The sequence below is a fragment of the Trichechus manatus genome, unplaced genomic scaffold (genome assembly GCF_000243295.1).
Source record: "Trichechus manatus latirostris isolate Lorelei unplaced genomic scaffold, TriManLat1.0 scaffold00088, whole genome shotgun sequence".
Classification (NCBI taxonomy): domain Eukaryota; kingdom Metazoa; phylum Chordata; class Mammalia; order Sirenia; family Trichechidae; genus Trichechus; species Trichechus manatus.
Window position 1 is genome coordinate 1,210,812 of NW_004444024.1, and position 25,901 is coordinate 1,236,712.

Sequence of the window (25,901 nt, forward strand, 5' to 3'; positions counted from 1 at the left end):
AGGTACTTGTCGGCAGAGCTAGGCAAGCCAACCCACGGAACAAGACAGCTGAGTACCTTCGGACTGAGGCTTGCTGGTGGAGTCAGGTGCCTCCAGGCACTTTTTGGTGGAGCTAAAGAGTTTTGTAACATTTGCTTAAATAGGGCAGATGCTGGGCCAAGGGGCTGAAGGCCAGAGAAAGGCCTGCCTGCAGGCACAGCTGAGAAGAGGCTGTCCTGATCAAAGAACTGTTACTTCCTTAACAAACCCCATAACTCTGTATGGCTATGAGTTCTGTATGGCCATTCCAACAAGTTATCAAACTCAGCAGAGAAGTATACAGTGCCATGGGAAAGATGGCTGGTGTTAGAACTGGTAAAAGAAGTTGGAGAGAAAAGGTATATCTGACCTCTGCCTCATAGGAATCAGCTCTGGGCTGTTGATCTTGATTCTCCTTCCGCCTTGTCAAGTTAGAAAATGGCCACCATGCCATTTTCACACTGGTTACCAAATATTTCCAGTTCTCCCCCTCCTAGGCACAGGGTAGGATTACTCACTCTTCTTGGCCCCTCATGATTGAGTGGGAATATGGGATTAATTCTCGCCAATGAGATGTGAGTGGAAGTGAACGTTTCCACTCCTAGGTGGAGCATTTAACTGCAGATGCAAGACCTTCCAGAGCATTCTCTTTTCCCTCTGGCAAGCAACCAGCAACATCTCACATGGTGGTTGCTCTGTCAGTTGGGGTCCCCAAGTGCCTATGATGAGCAGAGCCCCCTGTGCTGGCCTGTGATGGACACGAAGCATAAGACAAAAATAAATCTTTGTTGTTTTAAATCACTGAAATTTGGGGTTGTTTGTTATCACAGCATAATCTAGTTTATTCTGACTGACACAGAGCCAACTGCATAATGAATGGAGCCTTAGAAACCATTTGGTCCAATGTTATCATTTCACAGGGGGAAGCTAAGGTTCACTGAGGGGTAGTGCTAGCCCAAAGTCACTCAGTGAGTGGTGGAGCTGGGATCAGAACTCATGTCTTCTCTGTCTCAGTCCAGTAAGCTAAGTGCTCTTACTCAAGACACAGAGAATGTCTGCCACTAGGAGGGACCTGCCACACTGAATACCATATTTTTATGCAAAAAATACATGCGTTAAACGTTTTTTGCCAACCACACAACTCCCTTGTACGTGACTTTCCTAGGCGTGCTGTGCGCGTTACATGTGTGGGCATTTATGTGGGCATGTTATTTTCAAAAACACACGGTAATCTCAAGGCACTTCAGCCAGTTTGCTCACGAGATTCCATGATTCTGGAAAGAACACAAGACTGAGAATCAGAAATGAGGTTTTCTAGTCCCAGTCCTGCCACTGAACCTACTACATGACCTTGTGCTCAACCCTGTTTCAATTTTGATGTGATTTACTCCAGGACCAAAGGCAAGCCACATCCCATCTCTGGGCTCCAGTTTTCCCATGCCAGTTGGTCAAGGGTTCAGTGATTTAAAACTTGTGCCCCATAGAAAGCCCCTTCAGAAGATATCCCAGGAGGGAAGGAATGGGCCAAGTGGGCTGGGCTCTGGTCCACCTCCTCTTCAACTAGAACAGCTCTATTTTTCTCTGATTTGTTTATGCTTTGGCGAGATTTCCAATCACTGGACTTAATGATTTCTAAGATCCCTGCTGATTATGAGATTTGTGATTCTAGTTCTTGGATTCTGCCAAGTATCTCCTGAGTTACAACTCTGTGGCTAGGAGGAGAAGACAGCCTGTTTTCATGTAGTTTAAAAGTCTGGTTGAGAAGATCAAATTAAGATGGGGATTTTTTTTTTTTTTTTTGGTTCAGACTCTAGACTAGGCTCTCTGGAGTGTGTGTGGAGGGGAGAGATTCAGGGAATGACTCTAGAGGGAGTGATGATGGGAAAGAATTGCTTGAGGAGGTAGAAGAATACATGCGGCCTAGGAGAAACACTACTTGGGCTAGCTCCCTTCCTGTGAAAAGGAACCGGGAGGCCCATCACGTCAAAAGCTGAATTCTAAGGTTTGTCTTTAGAAGCCAGAAGTGGGCCAGGCCTCTTCCTGGTCCTGACAGTGTACCTTCCTGTTCTTGATGAGGCTGGAGGTTGGATTTTTATTTAAATAGACAATAATCACTTAAGGAGAAGTGGTCTTTGGTGTGGAGCCTGACATAATTTAATGAGCAAAAAGATTAAATGATGCATAGAGTGCCCACAGGCCTCCTCTTTTCTCTGAGACTTACCTTGGCCTCAGAAGTCCTCAGAAGCTTCATCACTTCCCCTTCTCGGGCATAATCCAAGGGTGTGTGTCCCATTTCATTCCTCTGCAGGGGACTGGCTCCTGGTAGGAGGAGAAGGATAAATAGTCAGAGGGTCCATGAGTGATCAGTGAGATCCTTCCCTTGGAGTTGGCTTAGGGCCCTGATTTCAGTGTGAGGAATATTCATGGGAATATTTAACATAAAAACCTAAGAGACATTATAATGATGGGAAAACACATCAAGCCACTCTGGGAGGACAGTTCTTAGTCATTTCTGAAACAGCTGTCAAGCGTATTGGGGCTCCTACATATAGCATGCACACATGTGCAGAAACACACTAACCACATGGAGAAGTGCTGCACGCACACATAGATGTGTTATGCACAGACAGGTATGCTATGCAGACACAAATACACACAACTGAACATGCAAACAAATATACCAAACAAATACATAGATTAATACATTCCAACACAAATACACGTGAACATACAAACTCATATATACAACATTCACTAACATGCTCACATTTTCAAACACATTTGATTACAGATGAAATTCACTCACAAAGCTATATAAAAAGGTTCCTTTCTAAAGCACAGAATAACCCAAATAATTAAAAGGTCTCTTCTTTCTTCTCCTGCTCCTTTCCTTTAATACTCTCTTATTGCCAGGCATTTCCTGTCTGTCAGAGTCAGCCGAGGCTTCTAGAAGGATATGGGCTTCACCAGCAACCTGGCTATGCCAGCCCACAGTTCAGTGCCCTTAACAACGGTAGCTGTTAGTGTGCGTGTGTGTGGGGGTGTGTGTGTAAAGAATATCCCCCAATTACTAGTTCCTCTGATTTGAGGACAAAGTACTCTGAGTATGACAAAAAGGTTAGCTAGGGGCTATGCATCCACCTTCCTGCTTTTCAGTGCCTGCAGCTGGTAATCCTGTATGAACTGTCTACTGTGCGCAAGGCTTTACAGGCATGGAGAAAAAGCTACTCTGCCCCTCCATGCTGTCAGGGAGGGAGCCTCACTCTCCTCTTCGAAAACCATCCATCCCATTCAATTTGGCAAACACTGAATGAGTGGAGCCTGGGGACACAGAAGAATCAGATCTGGCCTTGCCTCAGAGGCACTACTATCAAGGCAGAAAGACAGAATTGCAAGAAGAAAGCTGTGCCTTATACACAGCAGATGCTCAATAAATATGTGTCAAATGGTACATTAAAGTAATAGTTAATTAGTATTCCTTGAGCTTCTTTCTTGTTAGGGAAGCACTGTATAGAAATAAAGAAGTGTCAAGTGATGGGCTGGCTGGGGAAAGTAAACACACAGGCATGGCCGTGTTAGCACAGGGCCTGGCTCAGAGAGGGTGCCCAGCCACTGTTTGTTGATGGACAGTAAGAATCAGTTTCTCAACCCCAGCCTGTGAAAATATTTTTACCAGGATATAAAACAATTCCTACTGAAAGTCTCTGCTTCTTAAAAAACCTATAAACTTACCAACAATAGTAAACATTTGTTAAGCATTTAAATGTGGCTGTCTGCCTAGGCTGCAGAGAAGAGGCTACGTAAGTGTGGAAGGAGGAGGAGAACAGGGGGAAGAAGCAGACAGCAGGAAGCACAATCTAGGTAAAGGAATCTTTTATTATCAATAAGGAAAAGTTTACACTTTTATACACAATCCTATTTTCTAATAGAAATTTAGTACTATTTTTTTAATTGAGGTATAATTGACATACCACTCTTATACCATAAAATTAAACCCTTTAAAGTGTAAAATTCAGTGGTTTTTAAATATATTTACAATGTTGCGCAGTCATCATCACTATTTAATTCCAGAACATTTTCACCACCCCAAAGAGAAACCCCATACCCATGAACAGCCACTCCCTACTCCTCCCTCCCCCAACCCCTATTTTTCTTCCTTTCTGTGGGTTGTCTTGTTTTTATAGTGCTTTGAAGCATGCTATTTTTTCAAACTGTTTCATTCATTTAACAAATATAAATTGAGTGTCTACCACGTGCTGGGCCCTATGTTGGGCACTGGGGACCCAATGGAGAATGAGAATATGTCCTCATGGAACTTCCAGTCTCCTGGGAAAGTAGACAACAGAATTAATTATATAAAATCATATGAATATATGTAAAGTTAGATCCTGATAAGTAGCATGAAGAAAGGACTCATGGGGCTATGGAACCACATCTCACAGGGTAAAGGAATTGTAAAATAACTTTCTTCTACACAGACCCTTTCCCCCTCATCCTGCTCTCCTCTCTTCCACTCTCTGGGACAAGGTGTCCCTGGCTTTCCTCAGAGGTGGAGCCCTTATGGCACAATCTCACTGGGTGCTCTGGATCCTATTCATTCCTATTTCCTCTGAGGCCACCTGCCATCGGGCTTCCTTTTCTGTCTGTATCTTCAACCTCTCTTCACTGGCTCTTTACTCTTGGTTCGAACAGATCAAATTTTTTCCATGTTAAAAATATTTCCTTTCAGCCTGCTTTCCCCTCAAATTTATTTTATCATTAAATACCTTGAGAGTTGTTTACATTTGCTGGCTCTACATCTTTAGCTCCTATTTACTTCTCAACCCACTCAACCTGGCTTTCATTCTCATCTCTCCATTAACAAGCTCTGGAAAATGCCTTCATAATTTTTCAACGTTTTTGACTGCCTAACTAGAAAAAAACAATGAATAGATCTCTTTTTCATATGACTTGATTTCTCATAGCAGCTGATACCTTGGCTACTCCATCCTTTGAGTTCTATGATACCACACTCTCCAGGTTTCCCTCCCCCTTCTCTGATCATTTATCCTCTGTCTCTTGCTGACTCCTCTTGCTCTGTCAGTCCCTTGAGTGTAGAGGCTACCTAGAGTCAGTCTTTGGCTTCTATTTTGGCTTTAGAGGTAACTTCATCTACTCTCATGACTTTAGTTACCACTTAGGGACTGATGACCCTCAAATCTCTATCTGCTAGCTGAACATCTTTATCTGATCACCCATAAACAGCACTTACTTAACATATCCCCAACCAAAATTCATCATCTGTCCCTGATCTTGCTCCTCCAGAGTTCTGGTCTCAAACAATGAGTTTGCCACCTAAATACCTACTGAATCTATCTTCTCGTCATTCTCACTACCGTGGCTCTAGTTTAGGCTGTCATTGTAGCCATCGAGACCACTCTAATGGTCTCCTAATAAACACTACTAAGCACCTACTTATCTGTCACGTTGTGAAAGATTCATTACTTCTGCTCTTGAGGAGCTCTTAATCAAAGGGGAGAGACAAAGACACAGACGATTATAGTGCTAGGTGATGAGTACTTTGAAAAATGTAAACTCAAAGTGGTATAGGAGAACACAGTATGCAATGACTGGGAAAAGGCTTCCCAAAGGGGTGACATATATATTGGGCTTGAAAGATACAAAAGTATCTTTTGTTCATGAGACAAAACTGCTAATAATAATGATGGTAGTAATAACCACTGGCATTTATTGAATGCTATGTGCCCATCACTATGCTTTATACTTTGTATTATATCATTTAATCCTCACCAACTACCCTGAGGAATAGAAGTTAAAATCTCCATGTTACAGACATGGAAACTGGGCTCAAAGAAGTGAAATAACTAGCCCAAGATCATAAAGCTAGTTATTTGCTTAGCCAAGAGTCAAGTCTATCTCCAGGTTTTCCAAACACCAATTCTCCACACTCTCACCATGGTGGTCATTACACACTCCTGCTGAAAAATCCTTCCGTGGTTGTTCATCACTTACAGGACAAAGTGTACCGTCCTTCGTGAGGAGAGTGTCTGTGGTTAAGTCCCTGGAGGCTCAGTTGGAACCTCATTCTTGCAATTCTGTTGGCATTAACTGGGCACTTCATAACTGCAGTGCCCTGCATGCAGGATGATGGGGGATTGGCAAAACCGCTGAATAGTTTTATTTTTTATATTTCTTGACTTCTCTGTAGTAACTGAAACTTTGGCCACTCTCTCCTTGGAGTTCAATAAAACCACTTTTCAGGTTTCCCTCCTACTCCTGTGACCATTCCTTCTCTGTCTCTATAGCAGACCCCTCTTCCTGTCTTTAAGATTAGATGCTATCTAGAGTTCAAGTCTCCAGGAGCTAATGGGGATGAGAAAGGAGTACCTAGCTATAACACAAGATGTGTGTGGTCAGTGCACTGAAGAAGAACAGACAGGACTGTGGGGGTTCAGGAAAAAACAAAGTGCTGAGGGGCTTGTTAACCTGGCCCAGCTCTCCTGGCCCCACCCCCACTGTCTGGTGCTGAGCACTGAGGGGGCTATGAAGGGTTAAGAGGCCAGTGGCAGACAGCCTCCTCCCTTCCCTCCAGAGCTCCGTACAACAGCAGGGTAGAAAGGGAGCCACAATTAAGTGATAAAAAGGCCTTTCCTTTCTCAGGCAGCCTCAAGGGGAGCTCTCTCACTGGACATGGGCTGGAGTAGAAGCAAGGGACTAGAGAGAGTCCTCTGGAAGGGAATAAAAAGAAGAGCAAAGGAGAGATGAGAGGAGAAATGGGTAAGGAAGACAAAGAAATGGTGAAAGAGGAGGGCAAAGACAGTTGAAGAAAGAGAAGAAGGTGAGATTAGCTGCTTCAAACAAGTGCTGTCAGTGATCTATATTTACTTACAGAATGAAAAATGTGTGCCATAAACATTGGCCACTGAGAAATTTCTAGTAGGAGTCATGTCTCTTCTTATAAAGGATGGGATGGGGACACTCAGGACATGTCTGCACCTGGGCCAGCCAGCATAGGGGTGCCTTTCAAAGCAGTGGTGGGCTGTCTCCAGCCCTGAAGGCTCTCGGCTCAGGACCCATTCCAACCACTCATGACGGGGGAAGTCAGTCTGGCTCCCCAAGGTTCTGGAGCCTCGGGGTGGCACGTCTGTTTCCACTTTAGGAAGGCTGAGGTGGGGCACCACGGATAATATCCATCTAATATGAGTCCCTCAACCCCTGCACCCTCTCTCTGACTTGACTAATTGCTGTAATAATTGATAGAACCTGACTTCTACAACTGATCGATTTCACCTCCACAACCAACAGCCACAAACCATTACACTCCAATAAATAGCTATGTTGGGTCTCACCCGCCTGCCCTCTCTAGGGGTATCAGGATGGCCCATGCCCTGGCCTGACCTCCCCTTGCCTCCGACCCAGGGCCCCTCTGGGCTGAGCAGCTGGTCTGGAGGGCCAGGCCTCTGGGAGCAAGTGAAGGGCTGGACCGAGGTGGGGAGTGCTAATCGCAAGTCATCCGTCACCTCCCACTGGCTGTCTGGGGCCGGGGCAAACACCTGGAGCACCCCAGGCAGTATGTAGCAAGACCCCTCCCCTCGGTTCCCTGCTCCAGATTAGTGTGTCCCAGCTTATAATATTTGATAAATAGCAGACTGGCTTCCTGGCAGCACTGCTGCGGCTGTGCCTGCCCGCTACAGCTGTGGAAGGTCACTCATTGGGGAAATATGTTTCTGTCAGTGGTATTGAAAAAAGTTTAGTGGAGTGACAGGCCTCAATTTTTCAAATTTTATTAACTCCATCCTCTTAACCATTTGTCTTGAATTCCTTCAGATTCTGGGGATCTGTCAATAGGGCTTATGCCAGAAAAGTGGGGTGGAGGGTCAGGGGCTGACCCTCATTGATGCTGTGTGGCTGGCCTGGGTCTTATCACCCAGGGCAGAGAGAGGTGGTGGAGATGGTGTTGCTGGAAGAGAAGGCCTGGCCCACCTGTGCCCAGGGAGTCCCCTGCTCTTCTCTGGCAGAGTGCCAGCCTTTGATATGACACAATCATAGATTCTCAAGTGGAAAAACACTTTAATGGTGAGCTCTTCCAATTCCCTAAGAGATTCCTCTCTACTACATCAGAAACAGGTGGGCACCCTGGCTCCCCTGAATGTTCCCAGTACCCAGCCCCAAGTTCATGGCCCTTCAAGAGGTTACCCCACTAAACTGAGGGCAATTCCTTCTCGTACTGAGCCCTTACCGCTCTCTCCAACCGCACTCCCTGCAAACACCTGCTCATCTTTTAAGACTCAGTTCAGGCTTTTCCTCCAGGAAGTCTTCTTGTTTCACTCCCACTCCAGGATGGGTACCCTCCTTTGTGTTCCCACGGGCCCTTCTGCCTCTATCTTACTGTACTGATCACTTCGCATTAAAACTGTCTGTCTCCCTCCAAGGCTGGGAGCTCTGAGAGGTCAGGACTGTGTCTGATCCACTGCTACATTCTTGTACCCAGCACAGGGCCAGGCACAGAAAAGGTACTCAATAAATATTTGCCAAACAGATGAAATATATTCTCTCCATGGTGCTATCTTATGAGGTCACACAGAATGTGGCTGTCCTTTCTGCTCCAGAAGAGCTCTTCTGACAGCAAGTCTGTGACTATGTCCCTTGCTCCTGCAGGCCAAAGTCCCTAGTCTCTTTGATGGACCTAGACACCTCTCTGCCTGGATAGCAGAATAGGTCAGGCCAGGCTCCAACTCCCTTTGTGTTCTGTGGGTGTGGAAGTGAGGAGGAACGGTTGGTGAGAGAGGCCCACTTGCTCTGCCTGAGGAGAGTGTGGGAATTAAGGAGGAAGGAATCACTGTGTGTGTGTGTGGGGGGGGGGGGTGACTCAGGAATCAGATCTTCTTTGTGCTGTCAGGAAGAGCTCACAAACTCTGGGAGGTGGAAAGGAGGGAGGGGGCAGCTAGTCACTCCCTCCTCTCTAGATTTCCTTGCCACCACCCTGACTTGGTCCTCCGCCTACTTCTGTGAATATCAAAGAAGATGGCGTGTAAAAGTGGGCTTTCAACACCAAAAAACTCCACAGTAAATGCCCTATACAAATGTGTTAAGCTATTATTATCAATAATATTGACATGCTCACACACTCCCCCTACTCCCCAAGTTCTGTCAGCCATACTGCCCTTCTCGTAGAGATCCAATTCTACAACCACAGCAGTTTCCTCAACTCACCCCTTCCCTCTATATTCAGCCCACTCCCAGCCCTCAGCAAGAGCATCAGACTGGTGAGTCAGGGGCAAAGTTTGGGAGGAGGGGAAGACTATCACTCACTGGCTATGCGATCTAAGGCGCTTGCCTTACTTCTCTGGTGGTAATGACTGCTGCCCTGTCTACCACTAGGGGTTTTGTGAGGACTGAATAAGATAAAAAGTTCAAAAAGGATTTGAAAAGCAGACAGGCTGTACAGCATTCTTCGTAATAACTTTTACATTCGCTTTTCCTTTCCATTTTTACTACCAGCCTCCTTTATGTCCTGATTTCCACTCTTTCAACAGTCCGTTTACTATCTCCAGTGAAAAGTTGTTTTTTTTTTAAAAAAAAAAACAAAAATTTTATTGTGTTTTAGGTGAAAATTTACACAGCAAATTAGGTTCTCATTTAACAATTTTTATATGAATTGTTTTGCGACATTGGTTACAATCTTCACAATGTGTCAGCATTCTCATTATTTCCAATCTGTTTGTTCTGTTTCCATTGATCTAGCTTCCCTTCCCGTCTTATCTTCTCATCTCTGCTTTTGCGTAAATGTTGACTGTTTGGTCTCGTATAGTTGATTGACCAATGAGAAGTTTTTTGTTGAATACAAGGGAAATCTTTCCCATGATCACAGATGTCAATGTGGACTCAGACATGTCAGTGCAGACTGATCTATTCTTTTTGGTTGTAAGCTCCTCATCAAAGGAAGCATTCAAAGAGAGACAGAATGACCACATCAGAGAAGCTGTGCACCTTCTCTGTCTCCACGCTCACCTCTACACTCCACATGCCTGGAACTCCGTCCCTTGTCTCTGATGATCTAGATTTTACCCACTGGTCAGGCCCAGTGCTGATACTTCCTTCCTCTGGGAAGCCTTCCCCACCTCTGCTGGCTCTCAATGCTCCCCCTCCCTGCACTCCTGTAGTCTCCACTACTTACTTCCTCTCCTGGCCGAGGTTTCAGGGGTCCTGTCCTGCAATTTTCATGTCTCTGTTTAATGTTCACAGCTAGTCTTTATGCAGTACCTTAGGTCAGAGATGAACCAGTTCCCCTCTGTATGCCCAGAGGCTGAGGGTGAGAGAGGAGAGGCTTGTCCAGAATGCCACAGGAAGTGCGGCAGAACTGGGAATGGAGCCCTGGTCTCCCGATACCTTATCTTGAACTCTTTCCATAAACCTCACTCCTGAGCATTGCTTGGCATATGTGCACACACACACGAGCACCTGCAGATGTTTCCCTGTAAACAAGAACATTCACTGAGCACTTAATACATGCCACTCCTGGGCTGACTACGTTCACGTATTTAATTCTTAGCAACAATTTGATGAAGAAGGCAGGAGAAGCATTATTTTTTTTATTTTACAGATGACTTAACTGAGTCTAGGGGGAGAGCAAGGGGAAAGGAGACAGGCTAACATTTGCTGGTATAAGGCCTTTATATACAGTGTCTGAATTATTCATCATACAAAGACTGAGAAAACAGGTTCAGAGAGCTGAAACAATTTACTCATGGTCACACAGCAGGTAAAGAGTAAAGTTGGGATATAAATCAGGGATTTTTATTATACTATTCTCTCTCTATTGTATATGTTTGAAATTTTACATACTAAAGTGTTTTTTGTTTTTTTAAGAAATAAGGTCTGGTTTTCCACCACACAGTGCAAACCTTCAAAGGCCTGATAATTCAAAGGGAGGAAAAAGTCATCTTTCCTCTCCCGTTTCAGTCATCTTTCCTCTCCCGTTTCAGTGTGCTCAGATGCTCCAATGCCAACTTAAAGGAACTTCCAGTGGTAGGTTTGGGATAGACAGCTTCACTGAAGAGGTAGAAAAAGAGGCTCCCTTTTCTCCCATTCAGGACTCACCTGTCTGGTGGCCAGGTCAACAGCAACCCAGTAGGTCCTAGCCTCCCGATGGATACTGTCTGATGGGATCCCTTGCCTTCAGGGAGGTGAATTTCTAGTTTAGGGAACAGAGTGTATTGTCTCATGGCTGGATTCAGCCATTCCATTAAAATGTACTGAGCATGGACTCTGGGCCAGGGGCTGGGCACACAGTACAATCAGACTAGGTCCTGCCCTTGAGAACTGGTGGTGGGAGACAGGCAGGGACAGAAAAAATGACAATACGGTGTGGTAAGTGTCAGGTGTGGTGAGGAAATCAACTCCCTCTCTTCCTATAAGGGAGCCACATGGAGTACAGCTGGGGAGATGGGAAATCACAGCACTAGCTGGAGACAAACAGAAGGTGCTACACTGAATAAGCAGAGTCCTGAGAGACTGGAGAAGACTGGAGAAGGGAAGGTTAAGTTCCAAGGTCACAGAGAATGAGTGGCAGAGACTGAGCTAAAAGCCAGGCCCACTAATCCAGGGCTCTTTCCACCCACCCACCTGTCTCTGGGCAACCCCCTTTATCTCCACTTCCAGCACTAACTGGAAGGCCTAGATTGTTCTCTTCAATAGTGCTAATCTCCTCTTTGCCCACCATTCAGATTCTACATTCGGCAAGGCCTAGTTCCTTTTCCCCAATCCAGAAGCGTTCCCAGACTAGCCTACATGGATCACTTCCTCCTTTGAACCCCCAGAGCATTTATCTGATCACCTACTTTTCACACCTATATGCTGTCTCCAAAATCAGATATATTATTAAAGGGATGCTTTGTGAATGTCCAGAAAAGGAAATGGTAATGGTCACTAGGCATCAGGATGGGTCACAGAAGCCAAGTCATGCCAGACTAACCTCATATCCTCTCTACTTTGTCGGGATTACCTGTTTGCTCAATCAGGTACAATTAGGGTAAATGTGGACTTCATCAGGCATTTGATGGAATGTCTCAGAACAACTCTGTAGACACAGTGGAGAAATGTGGACTGTACACAGTACAGTCTGGAGGGTTAGTAAGTGACTGGTTGACTAACCAGACCCAAGGGGTGGGGAGGCTGACTGATAGATGAGAGGTGAGCTGGAAAAAAGTTTCTAGTAGCAGCAAATAGGTTTGGTCCTCTTCACCACGTTTATCCTTGACTTGGATATCACAGGGATGGCCTGTTTTCCAATCTGCAGACATCGTTAAGGTGGGAAGGGAACCAAATATACCTGATGGCAGACTGACACTAAGAGCCGAGACAAATGAGATAAAAATTACAGATAAATGGGAAGTCATGGGTTTTGGAAGATTCAAAGTGGAGACTGTTCTGAGAAGAGTGACTGAGACAGTAAAGGGTTTAGAAGCCCTGTGAGGATAATGGTTTAAGGAACTGGAAGGTTAGGCTGGAGATAAGACAGTTCAGGAAAACATGCCTGCCAGTTTCAGGTATTTGAATAGTCTTCATGTGGAACAGAGATTAGAGTCACTTGGTGTGAATCCAAGTGTCATGGATTGAATTGTGTCCCCCCCAAATATCTGTCAACTTGGCTAGGTCATGATTCCCAGTATTGTATGATTGTCTACCATTTTGTCATCTGGTGTGATTTCCCTATGTGTTGTAAATCCTATCACTATGATGTAATGAGACGGATTAGTGCCAGTTATATTGATGAGATCTACAAGACTAGATAGTGTCTTAAGCCAATCTCTTTTGAGATATAAAAGAGAGAAGCAAGCAGAGGCATGGGGATCTCATACCACCAAGAAAGCACCACCAGGAGCAGAGCATGTCCTTTGGACCCAAGGTTCCTGCATGGAGAAGCTCCTCAACCGGGGAAGATTGATAACAAGGACCTTCCTCCAGAGCCAACAGAGAAAGAAAGCCTTCCCTGGAGCTGATGCCCTGAATTTGGACTTCTAGCCTACTAGACTGTGAGAGAATAAATTTCTCTTTGTTAAAGCCATCCACTTCTAGTATTTCTGTTGTAGCAGCACTAGATGACAACAACACAAAGGGTAAAATTAAGACCCTTAGAAGGAGAGTCAGATATGGCTGAATATAAGAAAGTTTTAACCATCAGAACATCTAAAGATAGAATATGAGAAGCCTCAAGAACAAATGAGCTCCCTAGCACTGGAACTGTTCAAGGACTGAATGGATGGCCACTTGGTAGGTTTACTATTTACACATCAGTTTACAGATGTTTTCTTAAGATAATTGGTAATTTGTGCTTATTCATTCATTCAAAGATATATTTTGAGAGCCTTCTATGTGTTTGGCACTGTGCTAGGTGCTAGGGATACAAAGGTGAATAAGAAGACATTGTCGTTGCCCTCAAGGAACATGTGATCCTGCTGTGGGGAGAGGGACAAGTTTATTTCAATAGTATCTTGTGTTCTGATACAGGCCTCAGACACAGTAGCTTGGCTTAGGTTAAGTCAAGGAGTTCCTGTGGAAATTCAAACACATATTTAGTTACTAAAGGCCATAAATAATTTAATCAAGGCCAAATCAACTACTGATTGTGAGAACAGAAGTGTATACTGAAACACAATTTGGGAATTTTTGTGCATGATGTTTTGTTCTTATAGCCTGAGTTCTGGCCTTTGGCTGGGACTTGTTTATGTACCTACAGATTGTCTTACAAGTGGCTGTGGTGTCGGGGTGAAGTGATTTAGCCAGCAGACCTACCCAACTCTCCATTTCTTACCCACCCTACGGGGACTGCTTCAGCACAGACATAAACATGCTCCTGCCGTTACCTTATTGCACTCATCACACAGGGAGGCTAGAAGGCTTGATTCAGAGATATGATCGGATTTTAAATCCCAGTCTCACAGGATTTTAATTACTGGTCTGGGGCAGCAGGGATAGGCACTGGCTGCCTTTGGATGGAGGAGGTCGATATACCAGTCCACAACATATTGAGCCACAATGCCTGCAGACTCTATTGCTCTATTTAATCATCTTTTGCAAAATTTACAGTGGAACAGGAGGGATCAATACGGAATTTATCACATTCTCTTGTAAATATGAGCCAGGAAAGGGTTCCAGGCAGTTTGTTACTGAGTGGGAGGGAACATGTCTGTGTACAGCTGGGCATTAGGAGATGATACAAAATCCGTACTTCTTGGCATAAGCTACAGACGCTCAGCCAGTCCCTCTTAAGCCTGAAGGCAAGTTCAATGGGAAGAACACAGATTCACTCATTCTTTCATTCAGAGCACCTACTTCATGCCAGACCTTGTGTAGGCTCTGGGGACACAGATTGGAATTCTGTCCTTGAGATCATAATTACAGGTACACCACAATGGTTCTGCCACTTACTAGTGGTAGACCTTGGGCAAATTACTTAACAGCCCCATGCTTTTGTTCATGCATATGGAAAATGTAGAGATAAGTACCTATCTCACAGAGTTACTTTACCAAAAAAAAAAAAAAAGAGCTAGAAGTCTTATTCCAGAGCTTGGTAGATAGTAAGAACTCAATAAATGACAGCTGTTATTACTTTGGAGCCCTAGTGGTGCAGTGGTTAAGAGCTCGGCTGCTAACCAAAAGGTGGGCAGTTCGAATCCACCAGCTGCTCCTGGGAAACCCTATGGGGCAGTTCTACTCTGTCCTATAGGGTCACTATGTCAGAATCCACTAGACAGCAACAGGTTTGGTTTTGGTTTTATTATTTTTACTACAATTACCATTATTAAGCATTTCTTTCTATACTGGGTCTCACCAATGGTATATGTACAGAGATGGGATGTTGAGCAGGGAGACTCAGCAGACAGAGGGGAGACCAAGTGGCCTTCCCAGGGTAAGAGACCTGGCCAGGGCTACTGGCAACAGGATCAGAGGAGCAGGGGAGTGAGGGTGTATAAGAAGATATATGTTAAGCTCTATTTTTTTACAGTTTCAATTTCTTAAAAATTTTATTGTGTTTTTGGTGAAAGTTTACACAGCATATTAGGTTCTCATTTGACAATTTCTACACAAATTGTTCAGTGGCATTAGTTACATTTTTCACAATGTGTCAACATTCTCTTTAATTGTGTTCTGGTTGTTCTGCTTCCAGTACTCTAGTTTGCCTGCCCCCTTATCTTCTCATGTTTGCTTTAGAATAACTGCTACCTTTTGGCCTCATATAGATGGTTTTTTAATGAAGCATTGTACTCACGTATAATATCTTTTATTTTGTGTGCCAATCTGTTATTTTGCTAAAAGGCGACCTCAGAGGATAATTTTGGTTCAAGGTTTAAAGGTTTATAGTCTCAGGGACTTCTCCAGTCTCAACTCGTCCAGTAAGTCTGGATGTTTTAAGAATTTGAGTTCTGTTCCATGTTTTTCTCCCATTCTATCAGGGTCCACCTATTGTGGCTCTGAACACAACGGCTGGTAGTGGTAGCCGAGCACCATCCAGTTTTCTGATCTCAGTGTAAACAGTTGTAATTTTTAAAACAATAAAAATAGCCTCCTAAAAGTGTTGTGGGGGAACAGAGTGAGGAGTGATTCACTTCATGTGGGCAAGCCAGGGAAAATTACACAGAAGAGACACGATAAGTTGGGTCTTGAAGGCTACATAGGAGTTTGATAGGTGAAGACGTGGGGAAAGAAGTGGGGACAGAAAAAAGTGGATGAGAAAAGGTATGGAGGCAGGAAAGAACATTATGTTAGGGAAAGAGTGAGCAGTTCAGTGGGCCTATAGCAGAGTTGGTTCCTGTCTCTCCAGGTCCACTTGGCTGCAGGCATCCTCCCGGTGCGCCCACCAAACTCTGGTCCTAACCCTAAAGCAAGTCATCATTCCCGATCTGGCAGCAGATTCATGCCAGACTGCAGAGTGCTTTGCATGCTTACCTTATAGGCATGAGGAATTACTGAAGGTTTTAAAGCAGGGGAGCAACAGGGTTTTGCGTGATAGAGGCTGTTTTGAAGGTGAGACTGCAGGAAGGGAGACCAACAAGAAGGCTGTTATGGTAGTCCAGGTGAGAGATGACGAAGCCTGAATTAGGGTGTTGGGGACAGAGAGGAGAGAATGCATTTGAGAGAAAATTCTAGGAAATACAGGGCTTGGCGAAAAGTGAGGGAGAAGTCATCAGACGTATTTATAATAGTTTCTTACTTGGGTGACTGGATAGATGATGGTGTCATTCACAAAGTACAGAATCCAGAAGAAAATGTGAGGAAAGTTAGGTTTGGATACCTTGAGTATGAGATGTCGGCAGAACATTAAGCATCAACAGAGCTATTAGAGACATGAAAATGCTTGGTTTATGCTAAGGAAAATATGTTGGCCAGTCTAGTTAGAAAAGAGAAGGGAACAAAAGGCATGGAAATGGATGTTCAAACATACTCCACATACAGATTTAGGTGAAGAAAAGGGCAAAAGCAGAAACTCCTGCCAAGGATTTCTGCTCAGTGTAAACCTAAGGAAGGGGTTTTCTAGATGGGGGATAATGCTCTGCACAGCATGTGACATAGGCACTGGAAATGTGGGGATCTTGGCTCATTTTCATTTTAGGCAAGTTTCTTGGAAGTCGTGGGCTTTCAGAAGGCCAGACCCATCCCTCTGTCCCCACAATCCAGCACAGACTGCCCCCAGAGATGGCGGCAGCCTCTGTGGCCAGAAAGCAGCTGGGACCAATTGTCAGTCGGGAAGGAAAGGCTCTGGATAAAGCATAGTTCAAAGTGGACTATAATAAGAGCCTGGGTCCCAGGGCTTCTGCAATCCCCCTCCCCCTTCCTGCAAATGACAGCTGAGACCAAGGCAGCCGAGCCTGGGGTCTGGGCTGAATTTAGCAGTCATAATTATACTGCTGACGTCTTGGGCAGAGCCACAGTCTCTGCAGAAGGCGGCAGCTTTTGTTCATGCACTAAAACACATCATCTTCAAACATGCTAATCGCATGTCTGCTTCCATCTAACAACATTGGAGGGATGCTGAGGAAAGGGCAAACAATGCCCACACATCTGGCTAATTGAGTTAAGAGGCCAATCAATCTTGATGGGGTGTCTAGAAAACACCAACTACCCCAAAGGACTGAGCTGACCAGATGTTTAAGCTTCTGTTGACCAATCCCAGCCTAATGTCTGTCGCAGGGAAGAGGAGTTATCAAGGGATGGCTTATGCGTCCACTTACATGTTTATTCTCAAAGCTAAGGAAAGCTTTCTGCTCAGATGATATGTTATCAGCACATAAAATGGGCTGTGCCAGGCTCCCTGGAATGAGATATACTTCACTTATTATATTTTACATTTGAGTATATTCAAATATACAGACTTTCACTCCGACCTTAAGGAAAGCAGGAGGCCTTACTTACAGTTGGCCTTGAGAGCACTTGAGAGCAACCAATGAAATATTTTTGCTAATTGCACTTCCCAGTATAGAGAGAATCAGGAGCATGGAGGGGGTATCTTTAACTACGTTATCAAGTGGCACAGACTAAGTAAGGTTTTTAGATGTTCTGGGTACAGGAACTGCTCATCTGCTGGTGTCTGCTTTTCAAGCCCCCATCAAGGCTGAAGGTCTCACTCATCTTCCTCATAAAACTGCTGTTTTTAAAATCCAGAAGCTGCTGCCAACAAGGACTCTTCCAGTTTATGCTTCTTCCTCTATGCCCAAACACAGTCTCCAGACAAGTTACCAAAAATAAGAGAGGAAGGATGGTGGGCAGATGAGGGGTAAGGAAAGGACAGAGAATACACCACAAACACAGAGGGGACCATTTTTGACCCAGAGGTCCTTGCTGGCACTAGAGATTCCATTTTCCTCAAGAGTGCTTTTCTCTAATTAATTCTAAATACTTTACTAAGTTTGTCTCAGAGTTGAGGCTGCATGACAAACCATATGGGTGGACTCAGATAAAGGAAACCACATACTTTTTAGAAAGTGATGAGGGAGAAGCACAAGTGTAAAATGGGGTCTTTGTTGTTATATTCTGTGCCTAGAACAGTGCTTGGCACTTAATAAGAGTTCAATAAATATCTGTTGACTAAAAAATTATACCGCAGTTATGATACAGCTAGGCTATGCCCCTTCAGTTTGTTTGTCCAGAGAGGCCTCCTATAGTCACTGACAATACTGCTGGAAAAAATCACTGCAGAGATTGGGAGAGTTCTCTCAGCCTCTACGACCATGCATGAGGTTATGGTGGAAAGTAAGGACATGGATCGTATTACCACATACAGCCACCTCTTCTTCCTCTTCCCCATGGTTACAGTAATCAATGCTGCTGACCAATCCTGCCCCCTTTTGATTCTTTTCCACCATGACTTCCATGATATACAATATCCAGGACTGTTTGTCTCCTTTGCAGGTTCCCGGCCATCCTTCTGTCCCAAGTTATGGGTATCCCCCAAGGCTGAGTCCTCAGTCTCTGTCCTTTTCTCTATGTGTTCTCCTTTAAAATTTAGTTCCAGTTTGCATTGTTTAAACTAGGCTATTGGTTCTCAATCCTGGCTATGTCTTGGTAGAATTATATGGGGAGTTTTAAAACCATACCAATCTACAGTGTGAGAAAAATATTTGCAATATATACCATAAAGGGCATATCCCTAACATTCAAAGAACTTTTAAAAATCAAGAGAAAAACAAAGACCAAAATTCCTATAGAAAAATGGGCAAAAGACATAAACAATTCACAAAAGAAGATATAAAGTGGCCCTTAAGCATATGAAATGATGTTCGACTTCATTCATAAGAGAATCAAACTAGAACTACACTGAGATACGATTTCTCACCTATTAGATTGGCAAAAATCCAAAAGTTTGAAAACATACTGTTAGAGAAGCTGTGAGAAACAGGTACTTTCGTACACTGCTGGTGGGAATGCAAAACAGTACAACTTTTATGGAGGGGAGATTTGCATTTACCCTTTGACCCAGCAATACCACTTCTAGGACTTCACTGTAAAGACATACTTCCAACAATACCAAAACATACATGCAACAGGTTATTCAGTGCAGCATGATTTGTAATTGCAAAATATTGGAAACCTCAACGTCCAGACACAGGACATATGGCATATACATACAATGGAGTACTATGCAGCTGTAAACAAGAATGAGGAAGCTCTCTAGAACTGGTAACTTGTGATTTCTAGGAAATATTGTTAAGAAAGCAAACCGCAAAAGAGCATATATATTATATGTTACCTTTTGTGTACAAAAAAAAAAAAGAAAAAAGATGAAATAGGAAAACACATATATCTGCTTTCAAAAAGAAGCACCGGAAGGATAAATCAGAAAACAATAAAATTGGTTAACCAACCTACAAGGGGTTGGGGGTGAGAGGGGCAGAAAAAGGGTGAAAGGGCTCTAGGAGGGAGTTTCACTTCTCTGAGTAGACCTACCTTTTTGAATAGTTTTGACTTCCAGAAATAAATTAACGTTCTACATATTCAAACAACAAAATTAAATCAATACAGATAGGTGGGTGAGAGGGGATAAAACTGAAGGCAAACTGAAACAAAATGAACCTGGCTGTATTTTAAATAAATAACAAAAACACACTGAAAGGAAAAAACAACAACAAAACTAATCCAAGTGCGGATGCAATTAATTACTTTTGGGTATGGCCTTTCTAGCCATGGTCTTGCAACTCCCACCCAGGTGTTTATGTGATATGGTAATTATGTCCTACCAAGGGGATTGGTCAGTTTTGCCTTAAAAGAGAGCCAATTCCAGAGCAGAGAGGAAGAGCCCACCAGCAGGAGATGGCGAGGTGGGCTTCCTAGCCCACTGAGAGGAAGCTGAGTGCCTTTGGGCAGAGACTGAGGGCCAAGGAGAGGTGTGCCTGCGAGCAAGGCTGGGAAGAGGCTATCCTGATGGAAGAACTATATCTGGAGTGTTCCTGAGCCTGAATTCTAACTGTTACTTCCCTAATAAACCCCATAATCATGATAATTGACTGTGAGTTCTGTGTGGCCATTGCAATGACTTATCGAACCCAGTAGAGGGTGCTGTGCGAGGGACAGTTGTGAGAATTAGTAAAGATGGTGGACAGAGGAGGCTTGTCTGGCCTCCACCTCATGGGAGTCAGCCTTGCGCAGTTCTTGGTTGTCCTTCCCCCTTGTAGGGTTGGAGGAGGTCAGACACCATCCCCAAGCCATTTTTACACCAAGTAACTTATGAACCCAGTACGTGACTATATACCCTCAGTCTTGGATAGAGTAGGGGAGAGAACCTAAATACATCTTAACCTGAACTCTTTTTTTTTTTTTTTTATTTTCTCCCATACAAAAATTTATACATACATTGTTATGTGACTCTAACTGCTTTCCCCATACTGTGACAGCACACTCCTCCTTTCCACCCCTGATTCCCCATGTCCATTCAATCAGCTCTTAACTCTCTCTGCCTTCCCATCTCACCTCTGGACAGAAGCTGCCCATTTAGTCTCTTGTGCCTACTTGAGCTAAGAGGCACACTCCTCACGACTATCACTTTATGTCCCATGGTCAAGCCCAATCCCTGTCTGAAGAGTTGGCCTCGGAAACTCTTTTAGTTCTGGGCTGATAGACAATCCAGGGGCCATGCTTTCTGGGGTTCCTCCAGTTTCAGACCATTAAGTCTGGTCTTCTTACTAGAATTTGAGTTCTGCACCCCACCTCTCTCCTGCTCCACCTGGGACTCTCTGTTGTGTTCCCTGTCAGGATGGTCATTGGTGGTAACCGGAGACCATCGAGTTCTGGTCTCAGGCTGATGAAGTCTCTGGTTTATGTGGCCCTTTCTGTCTCTTGGGCTACTACCTTCCTTGTATCTTTTAACCTGAACTCTTTTTAGTGAGTTTGTTTTCTACAGTGGTATGGGTGAAGCAATTCTGAAACTATTTTAGATACATTATAAGATCGAGCAAACGAGTAAATACATCAATGCTATTTGGAGCCAGGGCTCTCACTGAGGAAGGAGGGACATACAAATATGAAATGTGGGAAGACAACCCTGTAGAGATGGACTGGAATTGGAAGTACTGGAGTTCTTGGGATTTCTAAAATATGTATGTGCATATGTGTTTATATATATATATATATATATATGTATGTATATATTTTGATGGATGTGCATGTATATGTGTATATACCTGTATATACTAAAAGTGTGACAATCTATTACAGCAGCAGTAGGGAAGATACATAAGAAAAGTTTCAACGGTTGCCTCTGAGGAGGTGTACCAGGGATGCAGAGGGAGACTTCTTACCCACTATATATCCTCTTGTACTGCTTGAAATTTTTATCCTGTGTATTTTGTAAAGTAAAAATCACTATGGTCATTAAACAAACAAACAATAAACAATATCTTCAGGAGCTCTCTATAGATTACAAAATTAAGTATAAATCCTCTGGCTCACCCACAAGGCCCGCCACACTCAAGCCTCCCTACCCCATAATCTGGGCAGATGGCCAGTTTCTTCTGGGTCTCTGAATAACACGCATGGCTCATTTCTGTTGACATCTCACTTGAAAAGCTGCCCTCCTTCCCTGTGCCTGTTTGAATTCTACCTGTCCTTCTGGGTCTGACTCTTGTCCCACCCACCTCCTTCACAGAGCCTTCTACAATGCCAACACTGATCTTTTCCCTCCTCATTACTCATTACACTTTTTGTTTATGATAGGTACTCTGTCCTGCAATACTGTGTGCTTTGTGTATGGCCCTTATCACCAAACTCACTCTACAGAATGCAGAATGAAGGAAGGGACTATATCTTTTCCTGTTTTATTTCCTGTAATGCCTGTTGTTGTTACTGGTTGCCATCGAGTCAACTCTGACTCATAGCGACCCCATGTGTGCAGAGTAGAACTGCCCCACAGAGTTTTTGAGGCTGTGACCTTTTGGAAGCAGATTACCAGGCCTGTGTCCTGATATGCCACTGGGTGGGTTTGAACTTCCAACCTCTCAGCTAATAGTCGAGTACTTAACCGTTTGCACCACCCAGGTACTCTGCCTATAATGCCTAGTGCCCATTTATAAAGTAACTTACTCAACAAATATTTACTGAGCACTTATTGTGTGCTAAGGACAGAACTAGGTGCTGGGAATATAAGCACTAGAGATCCAGACCCTATCTTCAGGGAACCCACTGCAAGGTGAAGGATAAACATATTAATCAAATAACTATATACCTACATGTTATAGTTAGGGTGATAAAGAAATTACACAGGCTACTTTAAGAGCATATAGCAGAGGAACATAGAATAGGGATTAACTAATAGCTGCTGAATAAATATGAACACTTAGATTTGCAATTAAATGTATCAGAGGGCAATTATTCACTTAGAATCACAAAATATGAAAATGGAAGGGAGCTTTGAGATCACAGATCATCTACCTCATTTTACAGATGTGGAAAATGAGGCTCAGTGAGGAGGAATATCCCACTGCAAGGTACAGTTAGTGCCAGAACGAAGTGCCAGCTCACCTGACCCCAGTCAGCACTTCCCATCACACAGAGCTCCATGACTTCAAAGGGAGTCCCTGAAGGATTCCTTAAATGGCAAGCATGCTTCTTCTGCTACATTTAAAAGAATTCATTTCCAAAATAACGTTAAGGAATGGGTGGTACAAACATACAGAGCATCTCTGCTGTGTTCTTCCCAGGATACTGACAGGCTTCTGTGCAGAGGAAGAGAGCACATGGATGCTTGCAGCAAACTCCTTTTGGGAAGGGAGTCTCGGTTCTGGCCCATCCTTTAGTCTGACCCTCGGATGGGGCCTTTGCTGCTATTTTGCAGGCCTAGACCTTCAGATCAACATTCTCCCTTTCTTAAAGCTGCACTGTTACCCTTTTCTCTATGCATTCTGCCCACGAGCACATGCACTGGAGGGGGTACAAGTGGGCTGGCAGAAGGCCATTGGCCCTGCCTTGGGAAATCTGAGTCCTACCCAGCTCTGTTTCCAGGCCCAATATGGTGGGGGAGAGTACAGGACTGTACACAACTCAGAACAGACTCGGCCCAGCCAATGCTGACCTCTTCCTCACCCAGGAGAGCCCTGGCCTCCAGCTGCCACTGCTGGCGGTGATGAGGTCATGCCGGATACCAGCCAGGCTCATTGGAGGACTGCTTGGAGCCGATTAAAGCCTTGATGAAATGTGGGTGCCTGGATGCAGGTGGCTCTGGTGACCAGGCTCTCATCTCTAGCTCAACCATGCAGTGACTTCTCTATATCCACAGGAGCTGGGATATAGAAATCCCTGAGGGTGAGCAAGGACAGTTCCTCATTCTGCACTAGGTCAAGGGCAGAGGGAAGGACTCAAGGTAACCCAGGGCTGCTTTTAGCCCTGAACTCATGGTACCACATGGATTGCAATTACAATAACATAGAACCCCTCCATTCCCCATAATGCCCGATTGGGCTGGTGGGCCCCTTCTGGATGACTAAAGGCTATCCCTCTCCACAGGCTTTTCTCAAGTTAAACGACAGACTAACATTCATATTTCATGTCTCAACGTAAATGTCATATGCTCAGAGAAGACTTCCCTTACTCCCTTCAGACTAGATTAGGTCCCTGTTACATAATCTCATACTACCCCCTACTCCCTCTCTTCCTTAATAATACATACCTTAGTGGTAATTAACTAATACTCTTGTAATCATTCCAGTTATTAATGGATGTTTGCAGCTGTTTCTTCTCATTTTGAGTCGTGCCACATCAGCAAATGAAGGTCCCGAAAGCTTGATTCCATCCACATCATTAAGGTCGACTCTACTTTGAGGAGGCGGCTCTTTCGCAGTCGTCTTTTGAGTGCCTTCCAACCTGAGGGGCTCATCTTCTGGCACTACATCAGACAATGTTCTGCTGCCATTCATAGGTTTTCACTGGCTAATTCTTTTCAGAAGTCAAGTGCTGAGTCCTTCTTCCAAGTCTGTCTTAGTCTGGAAGCTCCGCTGAAACCTGTCCACCATGGGTAACCCTGCTGGCATCTGAATACCAGTGGCACAGCTTCCAGCATCACAGTAAGCCTCCACAATACGACAAACTGACAGACACGTTCTATTGTACATAGGGTCGCTATGAGTCAGAACTGACTTGATGGCACCTAACAACAACAGCTTGTAATTATATGCCTGATGTCTCTACTCTGCCAGCCTTTAAGTTTCATAAGAATAAGGACTGCAACAAATACTTCTTAAAGTAATAATAACAGGAAACCAATAAAAAGACCAATAAGGACAAGAGAGAGGTTTACAGTTAAGCTTTCAAAAGTATTCTTTAAAAAGGAAACTCCACCCCCCCAACTTTATATAGAATAGGGGAGCTCTTCTTATCCACCACACTAGCTATGGGACCAATCAGGTCCTCCTGGCTTTCCAGCCTGCTCTTAGGCAACCAGTCACCCATCCAAGCCAATCTTTTCTGGTTCTGAGTGGCATGGAGGGTTTTTCTTTTTTTAATAGCCTTAAATTGAAATATAATTTACGTACTATAAAGTTCACCCATTTAAAGTGTACATTTCAATGGTTTTAGTATTTTTACAGAGTTGCACAATCATCACCGTCATCTTAAATTTTTGAACATTTTCATCATCCCCTCTAAAATCTTGTACCTGTCAGCAGTCATTCCCCATTCCCACCCCTCAACTGTTGGCATGGAGGGTTTGTAGCATCTGCACCCGAATAATAAGAAGAAACTTTCAGAGTTCAATCATCTGACATGATCTCTTTATCTTACAGGTGAAAAGAGTGATGCTAGAGAGGGGCAGTGCTCCGCCAAAGGTCCTACAGGGGTGAGAACTGGCAGAGCGGGTTGGCCACAGTCCTTGAAGCCTGCATTGTAATGGCAGTGCTTTAACCTCTTGGCCATGCAATATGAATGAGTGCCCAGGACTGCTGACCCCACTGGACTTTAAGTTACTTGAGGGCAGAGCCTATGTTTTGCTCATTTGTCTTCCCTCCCTGCCTGCAAGTCCTACTAGAGAAGTGGTGCTTAAAGTGTGGTCTGCGTACTGGGGCCAGTCTGTGAACTTTGCTACCAGTTCTACATGACATAAGTACAGAAATCAAGAGTAAGCATGTAGAAGCTTTTACAGAGACTTGTCAGAGTAATTCTGTATCTGTTGAAGCAAAGACAAATTTGGGTCTGTACTTTGTATGCCTTTTTTTAAAATATAATTTTTCTAATAATTAATTTTTAGTGTATTTTATAAAAGTATTAGTCCGTGACAGACTGGAAATTACGAAAAATAGACAGATCTTTCATAGATAGTTTGGGAAGCACTGCCTTACAGCAACCCATCTCCCACTCTTTTCTGCTTCTCCTTTTCTCTGTTTCCTTGAGTCTCTTGCACTGGCTTCTCTTCTCATGCTCACCTTTGAAATATAAGTTCTCTCAAATCTTCATGTCCAACTTAAGAGCCCTTTCTTTCCTGAGCTTCAGACCCATTTCTCCAACTGTCTGCTGTATCTCTCTGCAAGGGTGTCCCACAAGTTCCTCACAGTAAACTGGTCAATAGCTATTTATTAATCACCTACTGTATGCCAGCTGTGAATTTTTCTCTAGGAGCTGTGAATATAGCAGTAAAATACAGACAAGGTCTCTGTGATCACAGAGCTTACTTTCTCGTGGAGGGGAGGTAGATGATAAACATAAACAAATAAATGAGATCATTTTCAGGACTGGTAAGTGGTATGAAGAAGATAAAATAAGGTGACATAAAAAGTAAAAAGGGGAGCTACTTTTACTAGGGTGGTCAGGGAAGGCCTCTCTGAGAAGAGGACATCTGAGTTGAGACCTGAATGATAAGGCAGCCATCCAAAGAAGGAGAGTGTTCTGATCACTAGGAAAGGGAAGTG

General features: G+C 44.0%; 1 protein-coding gene across 2 annotated transcripts in view; it reads right to left on the bottom strand.

Annotated features, from left to right (window-relative positions):
• CLPB (ClpB family mitochondrial disaggregase) overlaps positions 1–25,901 on the bottom strand; it is a 166,808-nt gene that overhangs the window by 52,290 nt on the left and 88,617 nt on the right. For both annotated transcript variants that reach the window (XM_023736533.1, XM_004381939.2), the window contains exon 6: positions 2,240–2,337. In XM_023736533.1, the coding sequence (XP_023592301.1) occupies positions 2,240–2,337 (98 nt within the window). The remainder of the gene's footprint in view (positions 1–2,239; positions 2,338–25,901) is intronic.